The 24,226-nt window shown below is 57.0% G+C and overlaps 1 protein-coding gene across 8 annotated transcripts in view; it reads right to left on the reverse strand.

Moving 5' to 3' along the window:
• Window positions 1-7,614: 7,614 nt before the first annotated feature.
• The window catches only part of DTNB (dystrobrevin beta), a 105,805-nt gene continuing 89,193 nt past the window's right edge, over window positions 7,615-24,226 (reverse strand). For 5 of the 8 annotated variants that reach the window (XM_062488349.1, XM_062488348.1, XM_062488346.1 and 2 more), the window contains 3 exons: window positions 14,541-14,694; window positions 11,073-11,162; window positions 7,615-7,983 (listed from right to left, as the gene is read on the reverse strand). In XM_062488349.1, the coding sequence (XP_062344333.1) occupies window positions 7,766-7,983; window positions 11,073-11,162; window positions 14,541-14,694 (462 nt within the window). In that variant the 3' untranslated portion in view covers window positions 7,615-7,765. The remainder of the gene's footprint in view (window positions 7,984-11,072; window positions 11,163-14,540; window positions 14,695-24,226) is intronic. The other 3 variants (XM_062488352.1, XM_062488351.1, XM_062488350.1) reach the window with 1 other exon arrangement.

The following is a 24,226-nucleotide window of genomic DNA, read 5'->3' on the forward strand; positions in this document are numbered from 1 at the left end:
GCAGCCAAAGATGCTGCACACCTGAATGCAGCAAATTCAGCTGAGAATCCACATCAAGTTGTCCTTCTGTCCTAGTCCCCATCTCCATCCCCATTCCTGTCTGCATCCCTTTCCTCATTCCTATTCCCATCTCTCCCCATTCCTGTCCTTATCCCAGTTCTCATCCCTCTCCCCATCCCTGTCCTTATCTCCATCTCTCCCCATCCCTGTCCTGGCTCCCATCCCCATTCCTCTCCTTGTCCCCATCCCTGTCCCCGCTTTGCTAGCTGAAGCTGCTGCCTCTCTCCAGGTTCTCATGGCTGCCCACATTTCCATCCAGCCCAGCCTGTGGCCACCAGGGTGTTTATTGTCCCTGTCCCTGTCCTGGTGAGCGTGTCCTGGGGCTGGGTGGGTGTGGGGAGGGGGCAGAGCTGGGGGTGCTCACAGGGTTTTTGCTCCCTCCATCCATCACCCTCCACGAATATTTATGGATGCACCAGGGCCCTCGGCTCCTTCCACTCAAAACAACATTCCCAAGCACCACGGGAAGAATGTGCTGGAGCCACCCCTGGCTGGGACTGTGTCCGTGCTTTGGGAGTGGAGATGGAGCCCAGTGCAGGTCGGGGGGAGCTGCCATCCCCTGCTCCGTGATTTCCCCAGTTTCCACCAAAACTGAACCCAGCTCCTGATGCCGATGCTCCTCTCAGCCTGGCCATGCTCCTCCCTCAATTCCCTGTTTGGGATGGGAACGTTTCAGTCCAGGGCTGGGAATACCAGAGGTTGGTGACCCTGTCACCTGCAGCCCACCATCCACCCCCGGGAGGACAGGACCTCCCAGCTGACTCCGGGTGGGTTTTTAAAAGCTGAATCCCCTTGGTGCCGCGCAGGAGGGCCTGCACCCCCTCATTCCATGCACAGGGAGGGACAGAAGCCAGGAGCAGTGACCAGCGTGGGGTGTGACAGTGGCACTGCTGGGGAGGAGAATGGAACGGAGCAGCACACAGAGCGGGAACGGCCACCAGCAGCGTCCTGTCAGCTTTGTTTTTGGTGTTTTTTAAGCGTCCCATGACTCGCTGAGCCGGGTGGGACAGGTCTGGTCACCGTAGGGAACACACCGAGGGTACATGCAATGGCCTGAGGGCACGAGAGGCCCGCGGTGTCCAGGGAGAGCTCTCCAGGTGGTGTCGGGAGAGCTGGAGATCGGGCACAGGCGCACGATGGTGATGGATGGGCTGGAACTGCCTCTTCCCAAGGGGGGAGACGTCCCTCGATCGCAGATGGAACCTCCGAGCCTGCGGCACCAGGAACCACGTCAGGACCCACAGAGATCCCACAGGAATCCCACCCGGCCCCGGAGCCACCAATGCTGGGAGCTGGGGAAGGGGCTGGACGTGTCCAGGGAAGGGAATGGAGATGGGGAAGGGGCTGGAGCCCCAGGAGAGGCTGAGGGAGCTGGGAAAGGGGCTGAGCCTGGAGAAGAGGAGGCTCAGGGGGGACCTTGTGGCTCTGCACAACTCCCTGACAGGAGGGGACAGCCAGGGGGGGTCGGGCTCTGCTCCAGGGAACAGGGACAGGACAAGGGGAAATGGCTTCAGGCTGGGCCAGGGCAGGCTCAGCTTGGACAGCAGCAGGAATTTCTCCATGGAAAGGGTGCTCAGGCCTTGGCAGGGGCTGCCCAGGGAGCTTTGCAGTGCCCATCCCTGGAGGGGTTTAACAGCTCTGTGGATGTGGCACTGGGGGACATGGGACAGCTGGGCTCCATGGGCTCATGGAGCTTTTCCAGCCTCGGTGACCCCAGGACTCTGTGACCCCCGAGCCTGGGGCTGGGCACCCCTGGGGCCATCCCTGGCCAGCCCAGGCCAGACCCGAGGGGTGGCACCACTGGAGTGTCCTGCTGACCCCAGAACTCCTGCCCTTGGTCCCCAGGGAACTCCTGAGGTCAGGGCAGGTCCCCAAGGTGGCTCTGCAGGCTGAGGGGAGCTCGGGGCTGGGGATTTTGCCCCCCAACAGGATGGTGCTGCCCAGCTCCCCCCCCATCACTGGTGGGCAGCTGGAGCTGAAGGGTGGCCAGAGCCAGTGGTTTGGCTTGGCTGGACACCAGCAGCACCACAAGGCTCGGGAGCACCCCCCTGCTCCTGGCAACACACACGGGACTGGGAGGAACTGGAGGAATCCCAGAATCACTGAGGCTGGAAAATCCCCCGAGGTCGCTAAGTGCAATCCCCACCTTGTCCCCAGCCCAGAGCCCAGTGCCACCTCTAGGGACACCTCCAGGGACTCCAGGCCTCCCTGGGCAGCCCCTGCCAGGGCCTGACCACCCTTCCCACAAGGAAATCCTCCCTGGTGGAAGAGCCACCACAGTGTAAAGGATTCTTTTTGCTTTTCTTTTGTCTTTTCCCATTCTTCCTGTAGGATCAAGAAGCCTGACTGGTTCCTCTCTCTCGTTCTCTCAGTGGTCTCTACTTTAGTGCTCCTCAGCTGCTCCTTGCTGGTGTTTGAGCCCCGGGGGCTGCTCCTGTGCAGTGCAGCCCTGAGGGGTGCCAGGGGGACACACATCCCTTTCTTCAAAGCCACAGGGGTTTCAGGGACATGAGGAAAAGCCACACTCTGTGGTACCACTGTGCTGGCTCCCTCTCTAATGCTGCAATTTCACTCCTTCTTGAGTTACCAGATTGTTTCCCAGATGAGGCAGGACTTGAATTTCTAATGTAAAAACTGTCAGAAAGACTCCTGAGCCCCTCTGGGGTTCTCTCCTTGCGCTGCTGAAGTGGATGGGATGTGGGAAAGGCAAATCCCCCCTTTTCTCCTTTGCCAGTGGCTTGCAGAGGACACTTGGTGGGAGCTGGTGCTGGGTTTATCCCACAGAATTGTGGTTTGGATCTACCACTGATCTTCCTGGCCCATGCCTTGGGCTGGGGCTCAGTGAAAGGTGAAAACTTTCTCCTGCCAGGTCCCTACAATCCCCCAGCCAGTCCCAGAGGAAGGTCCCTCCCGTCCCCATCCCCTTCTAGCCCAGTCTGGGTGCATCCATGGGAGGTTTTTCTGCCAGGAGAAGCCTCCTGCCCACTGGGAATGGGGAGTGATGGGCATTATGGCAAACTTCCAGGGAGTGTGGAAACCTGAGCAGCTCCTCCTCCTCCTCCCAGCTCTTCAGGTGGGGGATAACGATCTCCCTGGAGACACCCCAGGCTCCAGTTCTGTCCCTCCTGCTCTCAGCTCCACCTGTTTGTCTGCCCATCTGTTGGGCCTTGTTAATAACTTAAACCCTGGCTTTTTGGGGGCAGACACTGTATTTTTGGTTCGTCTGGACAGTGTCTGTCCAGTGTCTGTCCAGTGTCTGTCCACGGGCTCCTGTTTGCTGGCTGAGGCCCCTTGTTACAGAAGTGACAATAGAGTGGGAGATGAGGCTGGGAGAGATGAAGGTGATGGTGTTTTCCCACTCTGGGGAGAGCTCCGAGCCCCTGGCAGGGCCTGAAGGGGCTCCAGGAGAGCTGGAGAGGGACTGGGGACAAGGCATGGAGGGACAGGACACAGGGAATGGCTCCCACTGCCACAGGGCAGGGCTGGATGGGATACTGGGAATTAGGAATTGTTCCCTGGCAGGGTGGGCAGGCCCTGGAATTCCACAGGGTGGAATTCCCAGAGCAGCTGTGGCTGCCCCTGCATCCCTGGCAGTGCCCAAGGCCAGGCTGGACATTGGGGTTGGAGCAGCCTGGGACAGTGGGAGGTGTCCCTGCCATGGCAGGGCTGGCACTAGGTCGGATTTGGGGTCCCTTCCCACCCAACCCACCCCATAATTCTGTGGAAAACATTATTTTGAACAGAGCAGAGGGGTGGGCAGGTGAGGCCTTCCTGGTACAGAAACAGGACAAGAGCAGGAGGTGACAGGAGCCCAGGAGCTGCTGGAGATGGGACATCTGTCCATCCTTACCTGAGCTGCTGTCCAGCCTGAGGCCCCTCCTAACCTGCAAACAGGGAAGAGCAGGTTAGCAAGGGGAGCATCTTATTTCCCACCAAACAAAGGATCTGCCCCCATCTCTCACTGCTGCCCCAGGACTGCACACCTGGACATGCACAGCAAGTCCTCTGTAAGTGCAGGCAGGCAGGAAAGTGCTCCTGATCCCCAAAGCCCAGCAGTCCCGGCTTGGCTGGGCTGGGGTTGCCCAGACCAGGCTCTCAGGGCAAGGCCAGCTCCACAGGCTGCTCAGGACCTTCTCCTGTGAGCCCTCAGGGTCTCCAAGGGGGGAAATCCCACAGGCTTTAGGGTCAACCTGTGCAAAGAGAATTTCCTTTATTCTGGCACGTGTCCCTTGTCTTCTCCCCAGGCACCACGGAGAAGCTCCTGCCTCAGTTTCCCTGAGTCTCTCCCAGGATTTCTGGATCTCACATGCATTGCTTTGATCCCAGTGCCCTGAGCCTTTCCAAGTGCCACCTCCAGCACTGCCACGGTCCTTCCCTGTCCCTGGTGTCCCGGGGAGCTCAGCTGGTGCCAGGCAGAGGGGCAGGGCAGTCCCCTCCCTGTGCCAGCCCGCGAACCCCTGACCCTCACAAGGACACGTCGCTGTCCCCTCGGTGTCCCCAGTGCCAGCTGTCCCTGCCAGCCTGTCCCACTGTTCCAGCTTGCCCCGTGTTCCCAGGGCTTGGCCCTTTCCTTGGCATTTCTCCAGCCTGCTCAGGTCCCAGGGGCACAGCCACCACTCCCAGCTCGGTGTCACCCCAAACCTGCCAGGGATGGTCCCATGGGGACAGGGGGATGCAGGACCTCAGTTTTGGCCAGGATGGGCAGGTGAATTCTGTGGAATCTGAGTGGTTTGGGTGGGAAGGGACCCCAAATCCCATCCAGTGCCACGGCAGGGACACCTCCCACTGTCCCAGGCTGCTCCAACCCCAATGTCCAACCTGGCCTTGGGCACTGCCAGGGATGCAGGGGCAGCCACAGCTGCTCTGGGAATTCCACCCTGTGGAATTCCAGGGCCTGCCCACCCTGCCAGGGAACAATTCCAATATCGATTCCAAATTGACCCTCTTTTGATTTAAAGCCACTCCTAGGACAATGTCATCCTTGCGCTTCCTCACAAGTTTCTTCATGTAATTATTTCCTACTTCCCTGCTATTTATTTATCTTATTCCCAATTAATGAACCCTACTCCCCTCCCTGCTGGAGAGGCTTTGATGGAGCAGGGGGTGGCTTTGGGGGGATGGAATCCAGGAGGATTCCCACTCAGCTGCATCCCTCGTGGCTGGGATCATAAAGCAGCATCTCCAGAGGTGTCCCCGAGGTGTCCAGGCCCTGGAGGGCACAGCTGGGAGCTGGCAAAGCCTCCTCCATGCAGTCCTGTTGGATGGCAGCCCACGGCAGCTCAGCCCCGGGGGCTCCTGCTGTGTTTCCCCTTTGGAACTTGGGGCGGTGCATCCACTCCTTCCCCTCTGCCAGATGCTACTGCACAGCTGGGACCACCTCTGCAATCCCTGTCTGCGAGGGAAGCCCTGCTGCTTCTCCCCCAGGCACCACGTTCCTCTTGGTGAGGCCAGGACGTGAGCCCAGGGTGGTGTCCCCTGAGATTCTCCATGTCCTTGTCCCTTCCTGCACTGACCATTTGGATTTTATAACCCTGAAACCATTGGAAGATGGACTGAAGACCTGGGTTCTGCTCAAACTGCTGGAAATGCAGTATTTTCTGATCCATTTCCTGGATAAAAATACCCAATTTGAAGTGGGATTCCAGCACAGGGTGGAATTCCCAGAGCAGCTGTGGCTGCCCCTACATCCCTGGCAGTGCCCAAGGCCAGGTTGGACATTGGGGTTGGAGCAGCCTGGGACAGTGGGAGGTGTCCCTGCCATGGCAGGGCTGGCGCTGGGTGGGATTTGGGTCCCTTCCCACCCAAACCATTGCAGGATGCTTCTCTGGATCCATGGCGGTGGAGGCCCTGTGAGGACCAGCCTCTCCCATGTCTGTGTGGGTGCAGGAGCCGGGGAACACCTGAGCTGCTTTTTGCTCTTGTTCATCCCAGGTGGGAGAACACTGCTGGGCCAGGGCTGCTCCCAGAGATGAACCTGGGGCAGGGGGAGCTCGCTGTGGACACGGGGTCAGGACTGCACACCTGGAGCATCCCAGCCACACTCCCTGCAGGCACCCTGCTCTTTGGTGTCACCCATCCCTGATGTCCCCACACCCCAGAGCCCCCACACCCAGGGTCTGGAGCAGCTCCCCCAGCCCACACCGCAGGGCTGCACGTCCATATTGATCATTCCTCGATTTCCCTGCCAGACGTTTACCTCACCCACTCTGGGACTGTAAGAAACCACTTTTTCCCTGGCAGGGATGATATTTACATTCCACACAGAGGTTCTTGGACCCAGTTCTGCTCTTGGACACGTCTGGGCTGTCCCTTCCCAGCTTCGTGCTGCTTGCTGTGATGAGTAACGGGCAGAGTTTGTGCTCCATCCCTGCTCCCATACATCATATTCCAGCCTCAGAGTCCCCCTTCCCCTGCTTCCCATGAGAGACACAATGCATATTTGGAAAAAGCCATGCAGGTCATCTGGTAAGCATCTCAAATATTCCAGTGATGAGGAATGTTCCGGGCAAAGAGGGTCCTGTGACTTGGAGCCGAGGCAATTCTGCTCTGAAAACTCCTGCTCCTGCCAAAATCAAACTTCCCGCGCTCCTTTCCACCACCTCCAAACACTGGTGGGCAAAGGAACGAGGCAGTTCCAAACACCTGGATGTTGTGCAGAAGTCAGTGGTTGGGAAAACTCAGGCAAATGAGCTCTTCTGGGACAAACGCTGCAGCAGCTGAGCCAGCAGGAAATGTGTGTGTAACAAACCCAGGCTCAGAAGTCCTGGTTTGTTGATGCTGGAGTTGGGTTTGGCTCCAGCGAGACAAATGCCGGGGCTGATTCACACCCGGCCAAGGCTGCTCCTCGTGTTTGGGTTTGAAACATCGACAGCAGAAGCCAAGGGAGCCCTGAGAGAGGTCCTGTCCCTGGCAGGGTCTGGGAGGAGCTTCCTGGCTCCTGGAAGGTGAGGTGAGGAGGAGATCCTGGCATTCCCTCACTCACGCTGCCCTGCTCTGGTGCCTGAAAATCCTGAGGTCATAAGGAGCCCTGAGATAACTCCAGTGGAATGGGCCATGGTTTGTCAGCACAGAGGGAAAACCTGGGAGGAGACCAGGGACACAGGGAGGAAAGGGACCTCTTGTGACACTGATGGTACTGCCTGTGTGGGACCCCCACTGGCATGGGGACACTTGTCCAGCCAAGGTCACCGTGGGCAGGGGCTGAGCAGGTGACAGTCCCACAGCTCAGGGACTTCCCTGGTGACTGCCCCACTCTGGGTTCTGTCTGATCCTCCCCTCTGAGCTGGATTTCTCTCAGCACCTGGAGAAGCTCCTCCTCCTCTCACACATTTCTCTGTGTGACCATTGCTGGAAGAAAAATATCCTTGGAAGCCAAGCACAGGGCAGGACTGTGACATCAGCCTGTGGCAGGTGTTGGGGACAGTGACTGGGGCTGGCAGGTGATGTGTGCCAGGGCACAGCCACAGCACCAGTGAGGGGGCTGCTCCATCAGATCCACCTAATCCAGAGCCACCTGATCCAGTCATCCACCTGATCCAGAGCCATCCACCTGCATCCAAAGTCATTCACCTGCACCTGGAGCCACCTGATCCAGTCATCCACCTGATCCAGAGCCATCCACCTGCATCCAAAGTCATTCACCTGCACCTGGAGCCACCTGATCCAGTCATCCACCTGATCCAGAGCCATCCACCTGCATCCAAAGTCATTCACCTGCACCTGGAGCCACCTGATCCAGCCATCCACCTGCACCCAGAGCCATCCACCTGCACCCAGAGGCTGTGGTGGGGCTCCAAAGGGAGCCAGTGAAGCCACAGAGGAGTGAGTCAGAAAATGCTGCAGAGCCCTCAGACAGGTTTGTCCTCTCACCTCGGTCCTTCCCATTCTGCAGCTTCTCTGTTTCTTCTTCGTCTACTTCCTCTGCTTCAGAAAAAAAAACAAACAAAAAAAAACAGAGAAAAAGCAGACATGAGACAGGTGGATGAGAGAAGAGAGGCAATCATGGAATTGTGTGCGTTGGAAAATCCCTCAGAGACCATGGAGTCCAGTTCCCCCAGTTCCACCACTGCCCCATGTCCCCAAGTGCCACCTCCACACAGCTTTTCCCCCCCAGGGGCTGGGATTCCATCACCTCTCTGGGCAGCCCCTTCCCATGAAGAGACTCTTCCTGGATTTCACCTGTTCTCTGGTGGGAGCTGTGGGTTTGCTCTGTTTAAGCCAGGATAAGCCAGGTGAGTTTATGGCAGGGTATTTACACAGCACAGTGGGAGCAGAAGGTCACATTCTCCTGCAGGTGGTGGCTCTTATCTCATCCCAACACTTCAGTGAGACCTGTGCAAACAGCTGATGGTTATCCTGAGGGGGTGTCACTCCTGCCCTGCCTCCTGCACGAGGTGTGAGAGCAAAGACAGGGAGAAGCCCCCAGGGAAAGGCACAGCTGGAGAACCAGAGGTGTTTGGGGTGGGTCTGGTCACAGGGGACCTCGCAGACACGGCCTGTGTGGCTGTAAGAGCAGGACAGTGGCACATGGAGGTCACACAGCTCAGCTGGGTCCTTGAAGGGAGAGCTGAGGGGATCAGGGACAAAACCAGATGCCTTTGGAATAACCAGAATTGTGACCTGGAGCTCAGCACTGGCTCTGGAGCAGCCAGCATTGCCTTGGTTCCCTGCAGACCAGCACCCTCCTGAAGCCCATCCTCTAGAGCTCAGATGGAATAAAAATGGGATCAGTGTTCCCCCAGCAGCACTGCGACATGAGAGTGTTGTGTGGATGTGGCACTTGGGACAGGGGCAGTGGTGGCCCTGGCACTGCTGGGGGAACAGTTGGACTCGGTGGTCCCGGAGATCTTTTCCAACCTCAGTGATTTTGTGATTCTGTAATTCTGTGACTCGACAACTCCATCACGAAATCATGGAATACCCTGGGTTGGAAGGACCCACCAGGATCACCCTGTCCCCTGCACGGATACCCCAACAGTCCCACCCTGGGCATCCCTGGGAGTGTTATCCAAACTCCCCTGGAGCTCTGGGGCAGTGCCCAGCACCCTCTGGGAGGGGGAATAGCCTTTCCCTGATCCCCAGCCAACCCTCCCTGACCTCACAGCAGGAGAAGGTGGATGGGGCCATCGGAGCACCCCAGGAAGCCCTGGGAGGATGGGGTGGTGCTGCTCCCTCTTTCCCTTCCCAGGGAATGTGCTCTGCAGGCTGGGCCAGGGCAGGGGGGAGCCAGACTCCCACCCTCCAGGGTGGGTCCCACACCCCTCCCGTGGCTGCAGGAGGTGTCTGTTCCCACAGCTCCCTTTGGGACACGATGTGTGAAATCCTGCTGGCTCCCATCAGCTGAGGATAACTCATGCTTTTCCTAATTTACACAAATGACACCATTTCAGGCACTGAAACCAAGGGAGCTTTCCTTGGTCTCTGCATCTCCTCGAGCAGGAGGCTGTCAGCAACTCCCATGTTCATTCCACTCTCACTCCCTGGTGATGCTCACAGCTCTGCAGATCCCCGAGTTCCATCAGGGAGCCTGGTCCCTGGCCAGGGACAGACCCTGGAGCTGTGTCAGGGGATTTTGGGATGCAGATCAGGGAAAGGTTTGGACAATACCCTCAGGCACAGGCTGGGATTGTTGGGGTGTCCTGGGCAGGGACAGGAGCTGGACTGCCTGATCCCTGTGGGTCTGACTCAGGTTATTCCACAATTCCATGATTCTACAATACTTGCTCTGCTCTGGAAAGCAAAAATGAATGAGTGCAGACTCTGGGCAGAGGTTTGCTCTCCGTGTCTGAGCCTCGGGGGCAGAGCTGAGGTGATTTATGGGGGAGCTGGCAGCCCTGCCACGGCCCCGCTGGTGCCGTGTCATCCATGGACAACTTTATTAACTCCCAGCTCCTCTGCTGCCAGGACAGGGGCTGGGAGTGGGGGATTTACTGCTGGGCTGTAAAACACCCACCCTGTTCATCCCTGGGAGGCTCCCCTAGGGCAGAGTCCCATCACTGAGGGACAGACATTTATGGGGAATTTTGTGCCACAGCTGCCAGGTCCAGCAGGGAGCAGGGACCAGGAACAGACACAGGACACGTCCCTTCCTCATTAACAGGGAGGGCAGAACAGAAAACAGGATCAGGAACACAGAAACACAGAATGCAGGATCAGGAACACAGAACACAGGAGCACAGAACACAGAACACAGGATCAGGAACACAGAACACAGGAACACAGAACACAGGATCAGGAACACAGAACACAGGAACACAGAACACAGGATCAGGAACACAGAACACAGGATCAGGAACACAGGAACAGAATCACAGGATCCTTCACCTTGCAAAAGGGCAAAGAGTCCAACCTGGGACTGGTGCTCTCTTTGTCACCAGCCCAGAGCACCGAGTTCAGTCTTTCCTTGGACACCCCTAGGGATGGGAACTTCCCCCTGGAGAGCCCCTTTCAATGCCTGACAACCCTTTCCATGAAGAAATCCCTCCTGGAAGCAGGCAGCTGGAGCACTGAATGGCCCCAGCCCTGTTGCTGACAAGGCTCAAGGGCCATGGACACTTCCCTGGGTGATGCAGGACCTGCTCCAGCCCCAGCAGGGTGTTCAGCTCCCCTGGCACAGGGAAGAGGCACAGAGGGAGTAATTATCTGTTTTCCTCATCACTGTTTAACAACAAGGGATGAAACTGGCCTCCTGTACAGTTATTGATACGTGATTGCATCATCTGATGGAGAGTCACAGCAGAGGGTCTCACCTGCTGCACAGGTACTGCAGGGCTAAGCAGGAGTCTGGGGACTCTCACTCCAAAAACCTGCTCTGGCTTGTGCCTGTGCCATTAAGATCATCCCCCAGCATTGCCCAGGCCAGTGATGCTGGCTATAAAAATGAATTTTCATTGAGAACGTGGACATATTACCTCACCTTACGCTTCAGTTCTAACAAAAAATAAATTTATGGACAAATCCTCAACCTGTGGCTTCCAAGTTCTCCTTCTCCCTTGCCCTGACCCGGCTCTCACCTGAGTGAAGCTCCTTCACCAGCGAGGACATGGTGTTGGTGATGGAATCAGCTGCCACCAGCAGGTCATTGCGGAGGTTCCTCCTCGTACCTGGGGCGGGGCAGACACACGGGAATCAGGAACGGGGTCACTGCCAGTGTCCCCGTGTCCCCCCTGTGACAGGGCAGCACCGGGGCAGTGCCAGCCCCCCTGCCTGCTCCCCCCACGGGCAGAGCCCCTCTCAGCCTTGCTGAGGTTGGATGGGATCAGGGCTGCTGGAATTCTCAGCCTCCTGCACGGCTGGAGGAAGGAAGCAATCCTCTTCCTCAGGGTGCCCTGCAGCTGGGGCACGGCTCTGTGCTGTCCCTGGGGACACCCACCTACCTGGACACTGCTGCCTGCACGCTGGGCAGCACCACCAGTGGCCCCATCCCAGAAGAGCCAGGGAACACAGCTGGCACAGGGATCATCCCACAGGGCTGTGGGAAGGACGATGCTTGTGGCCTCCTGAGGACCACGATCCTCTTGGATCATGGATGTGCCCCATCCCTGGAAGGGTTCAAGGCCGGGTTGGATGGGGCTTGGAGCAACCTGGGGCAGTGTCCCCGCTGTGAAACAGCTGGATAATGTTACCAAGCCCACCCAGACATCTCCTGCCTGGGACACTCAATTATTTTATTAAGTGAAAAAAATCGACATTTTATTCTCTTTCCTGTGTTCTCCACTGGCCTCGGCTTTGCCTGATTTTGTGTGATTAATATGAAATAGCACTAATTGTGCAGATTGCCTTTCCGGAAGGATCATTCCAGGAAAATGATTTCAGAGTCTGGTCACCACGATTTTTTTCTTGCAGGAGTTTTTCTGGTGGTTGAATCAGCCCCACCGTGGTTATCATGGGAGGAACATTCCCCTTGCTGTTAGCAGTGGTGGACCCGAGGATTCCTGAGGGAATATTCTCTTTCAAGATGATCAACAGCAGAATTGCTTTTCTAATTACGTGGTGGCCTCTGTGCCTGAGTGTTTCACCCAGAAACCGTCAGGGTGTTTTATTCTGAGCCTGTTGTACTTGGTCACCATCCGAGTGCCAATCTTGGTAATCCCCTACTGAATGGAAGATAAGAGATCATCTGAGGAGGAAACTTTTCTAATCTCAGGACTCTAAGACCAAGATCTCTGTGATTCAGTTCTTCAAAGCTTTTCTGCTCCAGAATTTGCCCCACTACTGGGGCAGCTCGTGGAGGACTCATGCCCTGAGAGGCAAAACGAGCCCTTGGTGTCCCTGTCCTCCCCCAGCTCACCACAGTGGGGTGGGACCATCCCATTTTTAAGGAACTGGTGGATATGCAGACACTAGCATGAATAGCCGAGATGTTTTTGCTAAAGTAGGACCAGTGTCCTGATCCTGAGGGGTGTCTCTGGGCTTGTTTTGGTCCCCAGCTGCCAGGACAAGTCCTCCACCCAGCCCTGAATGCTTTGCTGCAACGCCTGGTTCCTTGCAACCCGTATTTGAGATGCTGTCCTGTGTTAAAACCCCGGGAAAAGCACAAGTTTTCACCGTGGACCATCCCAGCAGGTCCTGACGAAGGGGCACTCATTAGGGAGAGGCACAATGAGCCCTTGATTGATTCCAGCAGCTCGAGCAGGAGCTTGAGAAGACGCTGCAGTGACAGCATGGGAGGGCTCTGCCTTGCCATGGCTTCCGCATCTTCCCAGGAAAAGGCAGATGGACACAGAGCAAACCAGGATGATCAGGGAAGGCTGGGAAATGAAGAAAGATCCAGCACCTTCACGTGCTGCCATAATCAGGTGCTCCAAGCACAGGAAGACCATTCCTTCTCTTGGTGCTCCTCACGAACAAAGGGAAGGGGAGAGCGATGAAATGGATCCTGTGGGTCCTCCCGGGACCTGGCTGGGCTCAGGGTGCTGAGCCTGGGTGAAGAAAGGGATCCTGCATGGGGGGAAGGAGAGGCAGCTGCCAGGGAAATCAGCACAGAGCTCTGGGCTGCACCCCCGAACTCGCAGTGATGAAGAGGAGGCGACTGGACCACCCACAGCAACAGATGGAGCGCTCGCCTCTGGAATTTGGCATCCTGCCTCCCTGGAAATGCCTGCTCTGCTCTCAGCTCTGGCACTGTGCAGCCATGAGGAGCTTGCTCCTACCCATGGGATGGGCAGAAGACATCCCCTGCTCCCAGAGGAGCTGCAGGGCTCACAGGGGCAGTCCCACAGCGTTCCCAGCGCTGAGGCTGAGGGCTCCCAGTCCTGCTGCAGCACCAAATACCAGCTAAAAGTGCTCACTGGCACCAGTTAGGTGTTCACTTGCACTCCTGCTCCTCCGCTGCCATTTCCCAGCCTCTTCCCTCACCTCCTTCTGGTAGCAGCTCCTTTGGGCAAGGGAAAAGGTCATTCCAGAAGGATACATCCACTGAGCACTGATAAATACCTGAAACCTGTCTGGTTTGGTTCTGAGAGGTTTCTTTCCGTGTTTGGTTTGTCTGAAGAAGGAACCTGTCCACCTGACAAAGGGATTTGGTGCTTCTATTCACAGTCTTCCCTCCCTGGAATAAGAAACCATCTGCAGCCCCATGACTCCACCTGAGGTGCCCTGCCAGTTTTTGAAGGAACAAACCTCCTCTGCATCAGCTGGGGGCTCTTGTTCACTGCCTGGGACTGGCCACGGCACGAGATTCCCAATGGGATCTCCAGGGAGCACCACGAGGTCCACAGGGATGATGACAGAAATACTGAAGTTGGAAAAGAGCTCCAAGATGTCCTTGGAGCCATCATCCTTGCTGAGTCCTCAGCCGTGCCTTAGGGATAGGAAGATTTTCTGTCCTTCCACTTGCACAGAGAAAAACATCAAGGACAGGTGGATGTCCAGCTTGGAAGAGGTGATGTCCAAAAAGAACCTCCAAGTCTGCCAGGGACTGCCAAGACCAGGCCCTACTGCTGTTTTGCTCCCTGGATTCTCCTGGAGCACTAAAGGTGAAAAGCTCTGGACCAAGATGGAGAAAAGAGCTTTGAAAGCCCTTGTGATTTTTCTTGCAGTTCAAGCAGCAGGTTTGTAAATATGACAGGTCTGCAAGGTTTTATTCTTGAATTATTTGTGGGCATAACTTCCCTTCAGGGAAGATCATCTTCTTAAGTCCAAGAGATTCAAAATGTGCCTCCAAATACGGTCCAGGGCAGAGGAGAGTGGTTTGTAATGATTGCCTTGGCACGGTGAGTTATGTGTGCGTTGTACTGGGAGCAGGGAATGGTTCGGGTGGGAAGCACAGTAAAGAGCATCCGGTTCTAAAACCTTCAGGGACACCTCCCACTGTCCCAGGCTGCTCCAACCCCAATGTCCAACCTGGCCTTGGGCACTGCCAGGGATGCAGGGGCAGCCACAGCTGCTCTGGGAATTCCACCCTGTGCCAGGGAACAATTCCTAATTCCCGGTATCCCCCGTCCATGCCCTCTCCCCGCCCCGGTGGTCCCAGCGCTCACCTTGTGTGAAGGCCTCGTGCACGTCTCCCCCGAGCCCGGGCAGGGTGTCCTGGGTGCCATGGGTGGGCGTGGAGCCGGCCGAGGAAGAGCGCGTGGGCACGGCCGGGGGGCGGCCATGGGTGGGCGAGGGCTGGGCTGAGCCCGAGGCCTGAGCCTGTGGAGACACAGAGAGAGCTGGGCCAGTGGGATGGCACAGACAGACAGACAGACAGACAGACAGACACAGAGAGAGCTGGGCCAGTGGGATGGCACAGACAGACAGACAGACAGACAGACAGACACAGAGAGAGCTGGGCCAGTGGGATGGCACAGACAGACAGACAGACAGACAGACACAGAGAGAGCTGGGCCAGTGGGATGGCACAGACAGACAGACAGACAGACAGACAGACACAGAGAGAGCTGGGCCAGTGGGATGGCACAGACAGACAGACAGACAGACAGACAGACACAGAGAGAGCTGGGCCAGTGGGATGGCACAGACAGACAGACAGACAGACACAGAGAGAGCTGGGCCAGTGGGATGGCACAGACAGACAGACAGACAGACACAGAGAGAGCTGGGCCAGTGGGATGGTGCAGACAGACAGACAGACAGACAGACACAGAGAGAGCTGGGCCAGTGGGATGGTGCAGACAGACAGACAGACACAGAGAGAGCTGGGCCAGTGGGATGGCACAGACAGACAGACAGACAGACACAGAGAGAGCTGGGCCAGTGGGATGGTGCAGACAGACAGACAGACACAGAGAGAGCTGGACCAGTGGGATGGCACAGACAGACAGACAGACAGACAGACACAGAGAGAGCTGGGCCAGTGGGATGGCACAGACAGACAGACAGACAGACAGACACAGAGAGAGCTGGGCCAGTGGGATGGTGCAGACAGACAGACAGACACAGAGAGAGCTGGACCAGTGGGATGGTGCAGACAGACAGACAGACACAGAGAGAGCTGGACCAGTGGGATGGCACAGACAGACAGACAGACAGACAGACACAGAGAGAGCTGGGCCAGTGGGATGGTGCAGACAGACAGACAGACACAGAGAGAGCTGGACCAGTGGGATGGTGCAGACAGACAGACAGACACAGAGAGAGCTGGACCAGTGGGATGGCACAGACAGACAGACAGACAGACACAGAGAGAGCTGGGCCAGTGGGATGGTGCAGACAGACAGACACAGAGAGAGCTGGGCCAATGGGATGGCACAGACAGACTCGGAGCTCTCCCTGGATCCTTCTTCTCTCCAGGATGAACATTCCCAGCTCCCCCAGGCTGGCTGTGCTGTCCCTGTCACTGCAGCCACATTTCAGGCACATTCAAAGCCACCAGCTCAGTCACTCAGGACCGAGAGCCTGGAGCTGCCAGCACCTGGAGCCACTCCCGGGTTTGTGCCTTTGGTTTGGAGCCTTCTCCTGAGCTAGGTCATGGCCAGCTCCTGGTGATGAGGGACTGTCACCGGGGCAACACAGCCTGGGAGATGACACTGCCAGGAGCTGGGCTTGGTGACATTGCCAGGAGCTGGGAACGGTGACACTGCCAGGAGCTTGGCACAGTGACACCACAGCACCCAGCACAGACATGCCACTGGGAGATGGTGACACTGCCAGCCCCCCTCACAGCGGTGACACCCCTGCCATCCTGCACAGCAGTGACATCATCAGCACCCATGGAATGGTGACAGCACCTGCACCCTGTGCAGCGGTGACACTGACAGCACCTTACACAATGGTGACACTGCCATCACCTTACACACAGTGACACTGCCAGCACCTTACACAAGGTGACACTGCCAGCACCCCGTGCTGGTCCCACAGGAGCTCCTAGGACCAGGACGCTGCTCGGGATGGCCGCAGCTCCAGCTCGTCGCTCTCCCCCTGCCAGCCCCGCGCTGATGTTTGCGTTAACATGAAAACCCAGCCATGTGGAAAATCCTCATTTGGAAAGTGCATTAATTGGGGACTGAGAGCCCCAAGTCACGTGTCCCTGTGCCACCTCCTCGGAGGGGACAGGGCTGCAGGAGGGGAGCAGCGCTTTTCCAAGGAAAGGTCACCCCAATGTGCACGTGCCACACCAGCAGCTTCCCTTGCCTGCACCCAAACCCAAACCAAACCTTGAACACCCGCCCAAAAACGCGCAGAAAAAGGCAGGAGTGTCTGAATTTGCATCTATTTGTGGCAAAAGGTGCCCACGCCTGGATGTTCCCAGTGCAGCCCGTGGGACACAGATGGGGACAGCGGCAGATGTCACCTGTGCCATGGCTCTGGTTTGGAGGAACCAGGTCTCTCCTCCTCCTCCTATTCCTCCTCCTCCCAGACTGAGCCTCAGCAGCCACTCAGGGGAGGGAGAGCAGCCCATGAAGATGGAAAAGAGGAATAAACCCAGCCCAAGCTCCTGCATCAGAAATGGGCCAGAACCAGAGCTGGTTCCCCCAGCAGGGAGCCAGAGAGCGGGTGGCAATGTTTCCTGGTTTGAATATTTTCTTGTTTTTAAGCTCATCCCCCAGGTCTCATCATGTGTCCTGGGACCTCAGCACGTGCTCCTGTTACCCCTGGAGACCAGGGATGGTGGCAGGTGTGAGGAAGGGAAAAGTCACAGAGCGTTTGTTGTTTAGAATCCCAGAATCACTTGGGCTATAAAAGAGCTCCAAGATCATCAGGTCCAATCCCCAGCTTGTCCCCAGCCCAGAGCACTCAGTGCCACATCCAGGAATTCCTTGCACACCTCCAGGGATGCAAAGCTCCCTGGGCAGCCCCTGCCAAGGCCTGAGCACGTTGCAGGTGGAGAGGTGAGAGCTCAGTTCCTGCAGTCAGATCTCAGTGCTGTGCCCCAAAACACATCTGCCTAAACTGACAGGAGACAAATTTTAGAGCGTGTGACAAGCTCAGTCCAGCTCACATGTCCCCACCTTGGCCAGGACGGGCTTTGCAATCATTGAATCCCAGATTGGTTTGAATGGGAAGGGAACTCAGAGCCCACCCAGTGCCAGCCCTGCCATGGCAGGGACACCTCCCATTGTCCCAGGCTGCTCCAGACCCAATGTCCAACCTGGCCTTGGGCACTGCCAGGGATGCAGGGGCAGCCACAGCTGCTCTGGGAGTTCCACCCTGTGGAATTCCAGGGCCTGCCCACCCTGCCAGGGAACAATTCCTAATTCCCAGTATCCCATCCAGCCCTGCCCCTTGTCCCTCTGTCCCATCATTCCAGGTGTGCTCTCTCCCTGGACCAGGGGACACCGTGACCCCCAGGCACGCCCAGGCTGGCAGTGCCCACTCCTGTCACATCCAACCAAGAGGAAATGATTTTTGTCACCAACACTGCTCTTTGAGACACGCTGCCTGCACTGATATTCTTCGAGAAAGTGCCCGAACAGTTGAATTTTTCATTTTGGTGGTTTTTTAACCGCTTGGCAGCAGCTGGCTGGGCTGATTTGCATTCCACGCCAGCGGAGCAGCGGGGACAGGAACGTCCCTCAGCCGTGACGTGGTTCCTGGAAAACACGGGGACTGTGAGAGCAGCCCGTGAGGTCACGGCCACGGCACATCCTGGGGGGGATGGGGACGGGGTTTGGGGACGGGGTTTGGGGACGGGGCAGGGCTGCTCCCCGCTCCCGGTGCAGCCCCCGGGGTGACGCACCCAGCGCTGGCGGGGCTCCAAGGGGGAGCCCCAAGTTGTGGGTTCAGCAGAGCCCTCAAGGTCGCCTTCCTAGAAACATGTGCTGGCCCCAGATGGGAGTTCTGGGGCCGGGACCCCCCCAGCTCCTGCAGCCCCTCACTGCTGACCCCTCAGAGCGCTCACAAAGCAGCTCCTGGCCAACCCTGACCCTCCCAAACCACAGCAGCACTGAACTTCCTGCGTTAGTGCTGCATCCTCCCCAAGACAGGATGGAGCTGTGGAGCCATGGAGGCACTGAGGCTGGAAAAACTCCGTGAGCCCATCGAGTCCAACCATCCCCAGCACAGCCAAGGCCACCACTGGCCCATGTCCCCAAGTGCCACATCCACAGGGCTTTGAAATCCCTCCAGGGATGGAGACTTCAAACCTCCCTGGGCAGCTGTGCCAGGGCAGCACAGTCCTTTCCAGGCAGGAATTGTTCCCAATATCCAAGCTGAGCCTGCCCTGGCCCAGCCTGAGGCCATTTCCCCTTGTCCTGTCCCTGTTCCCTGGCAGCAGAGCCCGACCCCAAATACCATGGGCTGAGCTACAGCTGCACATCTGTGTGGCTCCTGCAGGGATCTCACAAACCTCTGCAGGTTTACATCTCCAGAAGGAAATAATCCAATCTCCTCAGGGATGATCTCTCCAAGACCAGAGAGTTCGGAGTGGAGACAACACCTGAACAGGTCCAGCCAGGATGGAAAAGGGACCTGCAAGAGCATCCCTGGGCTGAAAAGGATCTTGAAGGGTGACGGCTCCTTCCTGCTCGAGGCACTGTGCAGGTGGGGCTTTCCCAGGCCCCACAGAAACCCCACAGGAGGGGCAGGAGAGGCACAGCAGAGCTGAGCTGCACTGTGCCAGCTCTGGGGTGGCACCCAGAAAAGGAGGCTCAGGGGGGACCTTTCCAGAGAAAAGAAAAAAAAAAACAGGGAAGGGAAGGGAAGGGAAGGGAAGGGAAGGGAAGGGAAGGGAAGGGAAGGGAAGGGAAGGGAAGGGAAGGGAAGGGAAGGGAAGGGAAGGGAAGGGAAGGGAAGGGAAGGGAAGGGAAGGGAAGGGAAGGGAAGGGAAGGGAAGGGAAGGGAAGGGAAGGGAAGGGAAGGGAAGGGAAGGGAAGGGAAGGGAAGGGAAGGGAAGGGAAGGGAAGGGAAGGGAAGGGAAGGGAAGGGAAGGGAAGGGAAGGGAAGGGAAGGGAAGGGAAGGGAAGGGAAGGGAAGGGAAGGGAAGGGAAGGGAAGGGAAGGGAAGGGAAGGGAAGGGAAGGGAAGGGAAGGGAAGGGAAGGGAAGGGAAGGGAAGGGAAGGAAGGAAAGGGAAGGGAAGGGAAGGGAAGGGAAGGGAAGGGAAGGGAAGGGAAGGGAAGGGAAGGGAAGGGAAGGGAAGGGAAGGGAAGGGAAGGAAAGGAAAGGAAAGGAAAGGAAAGGAAAGGAAAGGAAAGGAAAGGAAAGGAAAGGAAAGGAAAGGAAAGGAAAGGAAAGGAAAGGAAAGGAAAGGAAAGGAAAGGAAAGGAAAGGAAAGGAAAGGAAAGGAAAGGAAAGGAAAGGAAAGGAATCTGGAGTCCCCACATGCTGGTGTCCCTTTCCTGGGCCTGGCCACGGCCACGTGCACAGAGAGCAGTGACTGGAACCTCTGAGCTGGCATTTCCTCCCACTGACAGCTCTGTGCCACCCCCAGCCCACGGCTCTTGGGCAGCTGCTGCCACAAGGGAGGAGGGCTCAGGACACCGGGAAGAGCCAAGGATGGAAATCTGGGCAGCCTGGGCTGCTGGAATGTGTCCCTGCCCAGGGCAGGGCGTGGGACAGGAGGAGCTCTGAGGTCCCTTCCCCCCCAAAACAGCCTCTCAGTGTGACACCGATGGTGACAAGGAGCCCCAGGCAGCCCTAGGAGAGCAGCTGATGGAGCACCCTGCCCACTGCAGGGTGGGCACTGACCTGGCACAGCCCAGAGCCACCACGGGACCCTCTGGGGACACTCGGGGTGCTGCAGAGAGGGCCAACAAATCGCTCCCAAAACCTTCCTCTCCGGTGGCTGAAGGCAGCAGGAGCAGGAGAAGGAATGACAGAATTCTGGATTTCACAGGATCATCGAGGCTGGAAAAGCCCTCTAAGATCACAGAGTGGAATTGTCCCCCAGCACTGCCCCTGTCACCGAGTGCCACATCCACATGGATGGACTCCACCCCTGCCCTGGGCAGCTGTGCCAGGCTCTGAGCACCCTTTCCACGGAGGAATTCCCAATATCCAACCTGACAGCGCCCTGGTCAGCTTGAGGCCGTGCCAGTGGCCAAGAGCCCCCAGAGCTGAGGTGTCCCTGTGGATCTGGGGCTGTTGTCCTGTGCCAGGGCTCTTGGATCAGTGTCTCCATTCCCTGGCACAGTTGTGCTCAGCTCGGCTCCTGCACGGGGCTCCCAGTGTGGGGAACTCCAGGATGCCTTTTGTAATAACCAGAGCCAAGGCAGAGCTGAACAGGGCTCTAAACTCCTCTCTGGCTCTGTCTTGGAGCTGCAGCCCCACAAAATCCAGGAATTACTGGCTCTTTGCATGTCCTTCCTGGAAACTGCACCAGAAGTGACACAGAAGATGCATTTCAATTTAGAAAAGCCACGGAGGAAACCTCTGACCTGGCTCCTGAAATGTTTGGGAGCCAACTTCGATTTATGGTCCCTGGCTTATTGAGTCTTGTACACAAGAGCTGTAAGGTTCAACCCAAAATGCCATTTCCAGGGAAAGGAGGCTGGGCTGTGCCCTGAGCACGGATCTGCTCCAGGGGAAGGGATGGATGCAAGGGGAGCAGTGCCATGAGAGCTTCCAGCAGCTCTGCAGGACGCTGCCCCACCACCACCTCCCTCAGCCCAGAGGCTGAGCTGTGGGTCCCCCACCCTCTGGGGAACCACTGCCAAATTCCCTCCAACCACTGTGGCAGAGGAAAGGAGAACGGCATGGAAAAAGCCCTCGAAAATTTGGGTTTTAAGGAGCCCTGAAGGGGTTTTGGAGCCCCTTTTTGGAGCAAGGTCACCTACAAGGTGCTGCTCAGGCTCCTCTTCAGTTGCTCTTTGTAAACCTCCCCAGGGAGGCCCCACCACCCCTCTGGGCAGAGTTCAGCCTCTCCTGGGAATTCCTGTCCCAAATCCAGCCAGGATTGGGTTTGACCTGCACCTCTGGCTCCACTTCCTCCTGGGGCAGGAGGAGACACACAAGCACAGCTGGATTTCCCTCTCATTCCCCTTTGGCCTCCTCCTCTCCAGGCTCCTCACGACAGCTCCTGCATCACCTTTAGCATGGGTCTGTGGGACAGGGACACTGGAAAAGCTGTCCCAGACAGGGACAGGACCCCAGACCTCAGAGGTTTCCACAGAACTGACTTGATCTAGCGCCAGCAGCACTCCTGCTCGCAATCGTGGAATTGTGGAATTGTTTGGGTTGGAGAAGACCTTCAGTTGAGTCCAATCATCAAGTTCATCTGCTTCAAGTGGAAAGCTGAACCAAAGACCCCCAGAAGTCTCTGAGCCCACAGATGCTCACTGAGAAACGCAGAAATCCACAGACACTGATTCTGTCACAGAAACATCACGGAGTGGTTTTGTGGGAAAAAACCTCAAATCCCTCCCAGTGCCACCCCTGCCATGGCAGGGACACCTCCCACTGTCCCAGGCTGCTCCAGCCCCAATGTCCAGCCTGGCCTTGGGCACTGCCAGGGATGCAGGGGCAGCCACAGCTGCTCTGTTCCACTGTCATATGGATCTTCTTCCCAGAACAGATTAAACTCAAAGGGATCTTGCACACACAATGACCCAAGAGCCAACAGGTTTCAGACCAGCAGTTTAGACAAGTAAACATCTCATCATGCCCCAAATACTGCAGAAAATGCAGCGCAAACAGAGCAGAGGAGAACAGGAACACATGGTCTGTGCCTCCCAGCTGTGGCTGTGTGTCCCTGCTGCAGGAGGGAGCCAGGAGCATTCCTGGCGGCCCAGGAAAGCAGGGGTGTGCAGCAGAAAGTGCAGTGCTGTGGGTTCCTCTTGCACATCCCACTCAGTGCCTGGGTCCCCTCTCCTTGGCAGGGAGGGAGTGGCCCCTGAGCTCACCCCAGGAGCCGCCAGCTGAAGAGCTTTCATCACACTCCCCGTCAGTGAATATTCCAGGGGCTTTCCTCAGGAAAAACAGCATCTTCTGGCCCAGATGTTCTCCCCATGCCCGGGGCTGGGGGACACACACTGGGCTGAGCCCCTGGACCTAGCACTGCCCTTGGCTTCCTCTGGGGCTCCTCTTGCTCAGCCCTCGGACTCTCCACCAGGGAAAAACCTTCCCTGGCACAGGCTGCACAGAGGAGCTGTGGCTGCCCCATCCCTTGGCAGTGCCCAAGGCCGGGGTTTGGAGCACCCTGGGGTAGTGGGAGGTGTCCCTGCCCAGCGTAGGGGTGGAAGGAGATGAGATTTAAGATCCTTTCCCACCCAAACCACTCCAGGATTCCCTGACTCTATGACCAGACTGCCACAGAACCGACACACTGGAGGGCTACAGAAAACTCAGTTCTTGCCACTAAAATAACACCAAAGCTGGTGTTTCCTGCAGCTTCAGGTGCTGTTTCTGCAGAGCTGCGGGAGCTGCAGCTCAGCAGGTGAGGCACAGGAATGCACAGAACCATCAGAGAACTGTCAGGAGACACCTCGGCCACCCCAGCTGTGCCCGCTCCTCAGACTCCCTCCAGATGTTTAGGAGTGAATTTGCAGCACTTGGGGCTCTGCAGGCCCAGGGCAGCCCCAGCTCCTCCAGAACTGCTGGGTGAGCCAGAGCTTCAGCCAGGACGAGATCCCCTTCCTCACCAGGGATTCACAGAATGCCAAAAAGCTTGGGCTGGGAAAGGACCTTAAAGCTCATCCACACCAGGGACACCTTCCATGGACACTGTCCCAGCCCTGAGCCCCATTCCCTGGTCCTGAAGCCTTCCAGGGATGGAACAGCCACAGCTCTCCTCCAAACAGCCCTGCCCTTCTTCTAGAACCTCACAGCAGTCCAGGCTGGAAAACACCTCAGTTCTGAGTTCTCATCCCCAGCAATCTCCTCCTGCCTGACGCCAAGAGCAAACCCAAGTCCCTTGCAGGAAGGCTGAGTAGTAATTAATTCAGGACAGAAATAATGAACTACAGAGGAATTTCAATTTACACGTCTTGCTATTTTAACAGAAAACCCTTGACAACCGATTTTGGAAAAAAAAAACATAAAAAATACCCTTCTCCAACCACATTTAAACCTGCTTTGCATGAGGCTGATCCAGCCTACGCTGCACGGGAGGAGCAGGAGTTTGCTCAGGAGTGTCTCACTCAGGGATGCTCCCCCTGGGCTGCTTTTCCCTCTCACACTGCCTGGCTTTAGGCTGGGATAAAAGCTGGAATGCTGCAGGGCCGGTCGGGGCAGGACGTGGCTCTGTCCTTACCGCTCTGAGAGGCTCAGGGTGGTGCTGGCAGCTCGGTGACACTGCAGGGCACCGCAGCCAGCACTGCCTGCAGGGCCCAAATCCCATTTTTGGGAGCCCTGTCCTCGCTCCTCAGCCTCTCCTGCACTGAACATCACGAGTGCAGTCACGGGGCTGCAATATCCCTGTGAGCCATTTCTCCAGGATTTGGGGCTGTGTTGCCATTTGCCTTTTTTTATTTATTTATTTTTTTTCACCGGTAATTTAACAATTATTTACGTTACCCAGGAAGGGAGGAGAAGGCCTTCCAGAGCTGCACATGAAACTGCTGCTGCCTGAATAATTCCAGCTCGATCGAAGCGTGTGCTAAAAATAATCCAACCCCCTCCCTGCAAACACTCTTTGAGGGAAATATTTAAACCAGAAAACAAGGCCCCTAAATCAGCCAGCCCCCCCCCCCCCCCAGCCGGGGCTGTTAACCCGATTGTTGCAGAGAAATTGAATTTCCCTGTGCTCCGTGGGCTCCGGCTCCAGCCGCCTCCCGGAGCGAGCACGCCAAGGAATACATGAAAGGCTCATTAGTGGGGAAGGCTAATAACCTTTCTGAGACATTAATA

This window comes from Cinclus cinclus, chromosome 3, assembly GCF_963662255.1.
Source record: "Cinclus cinclus chromosome 3, bCinCin1.1, whole genome shotgun sequence".
NCBI classification, from domain to species: Eukaryota; Metazoa; Chordata; class Aves; order Passeriformes; family Cinclidae; genus Cinclus; species Cinclus cinclus.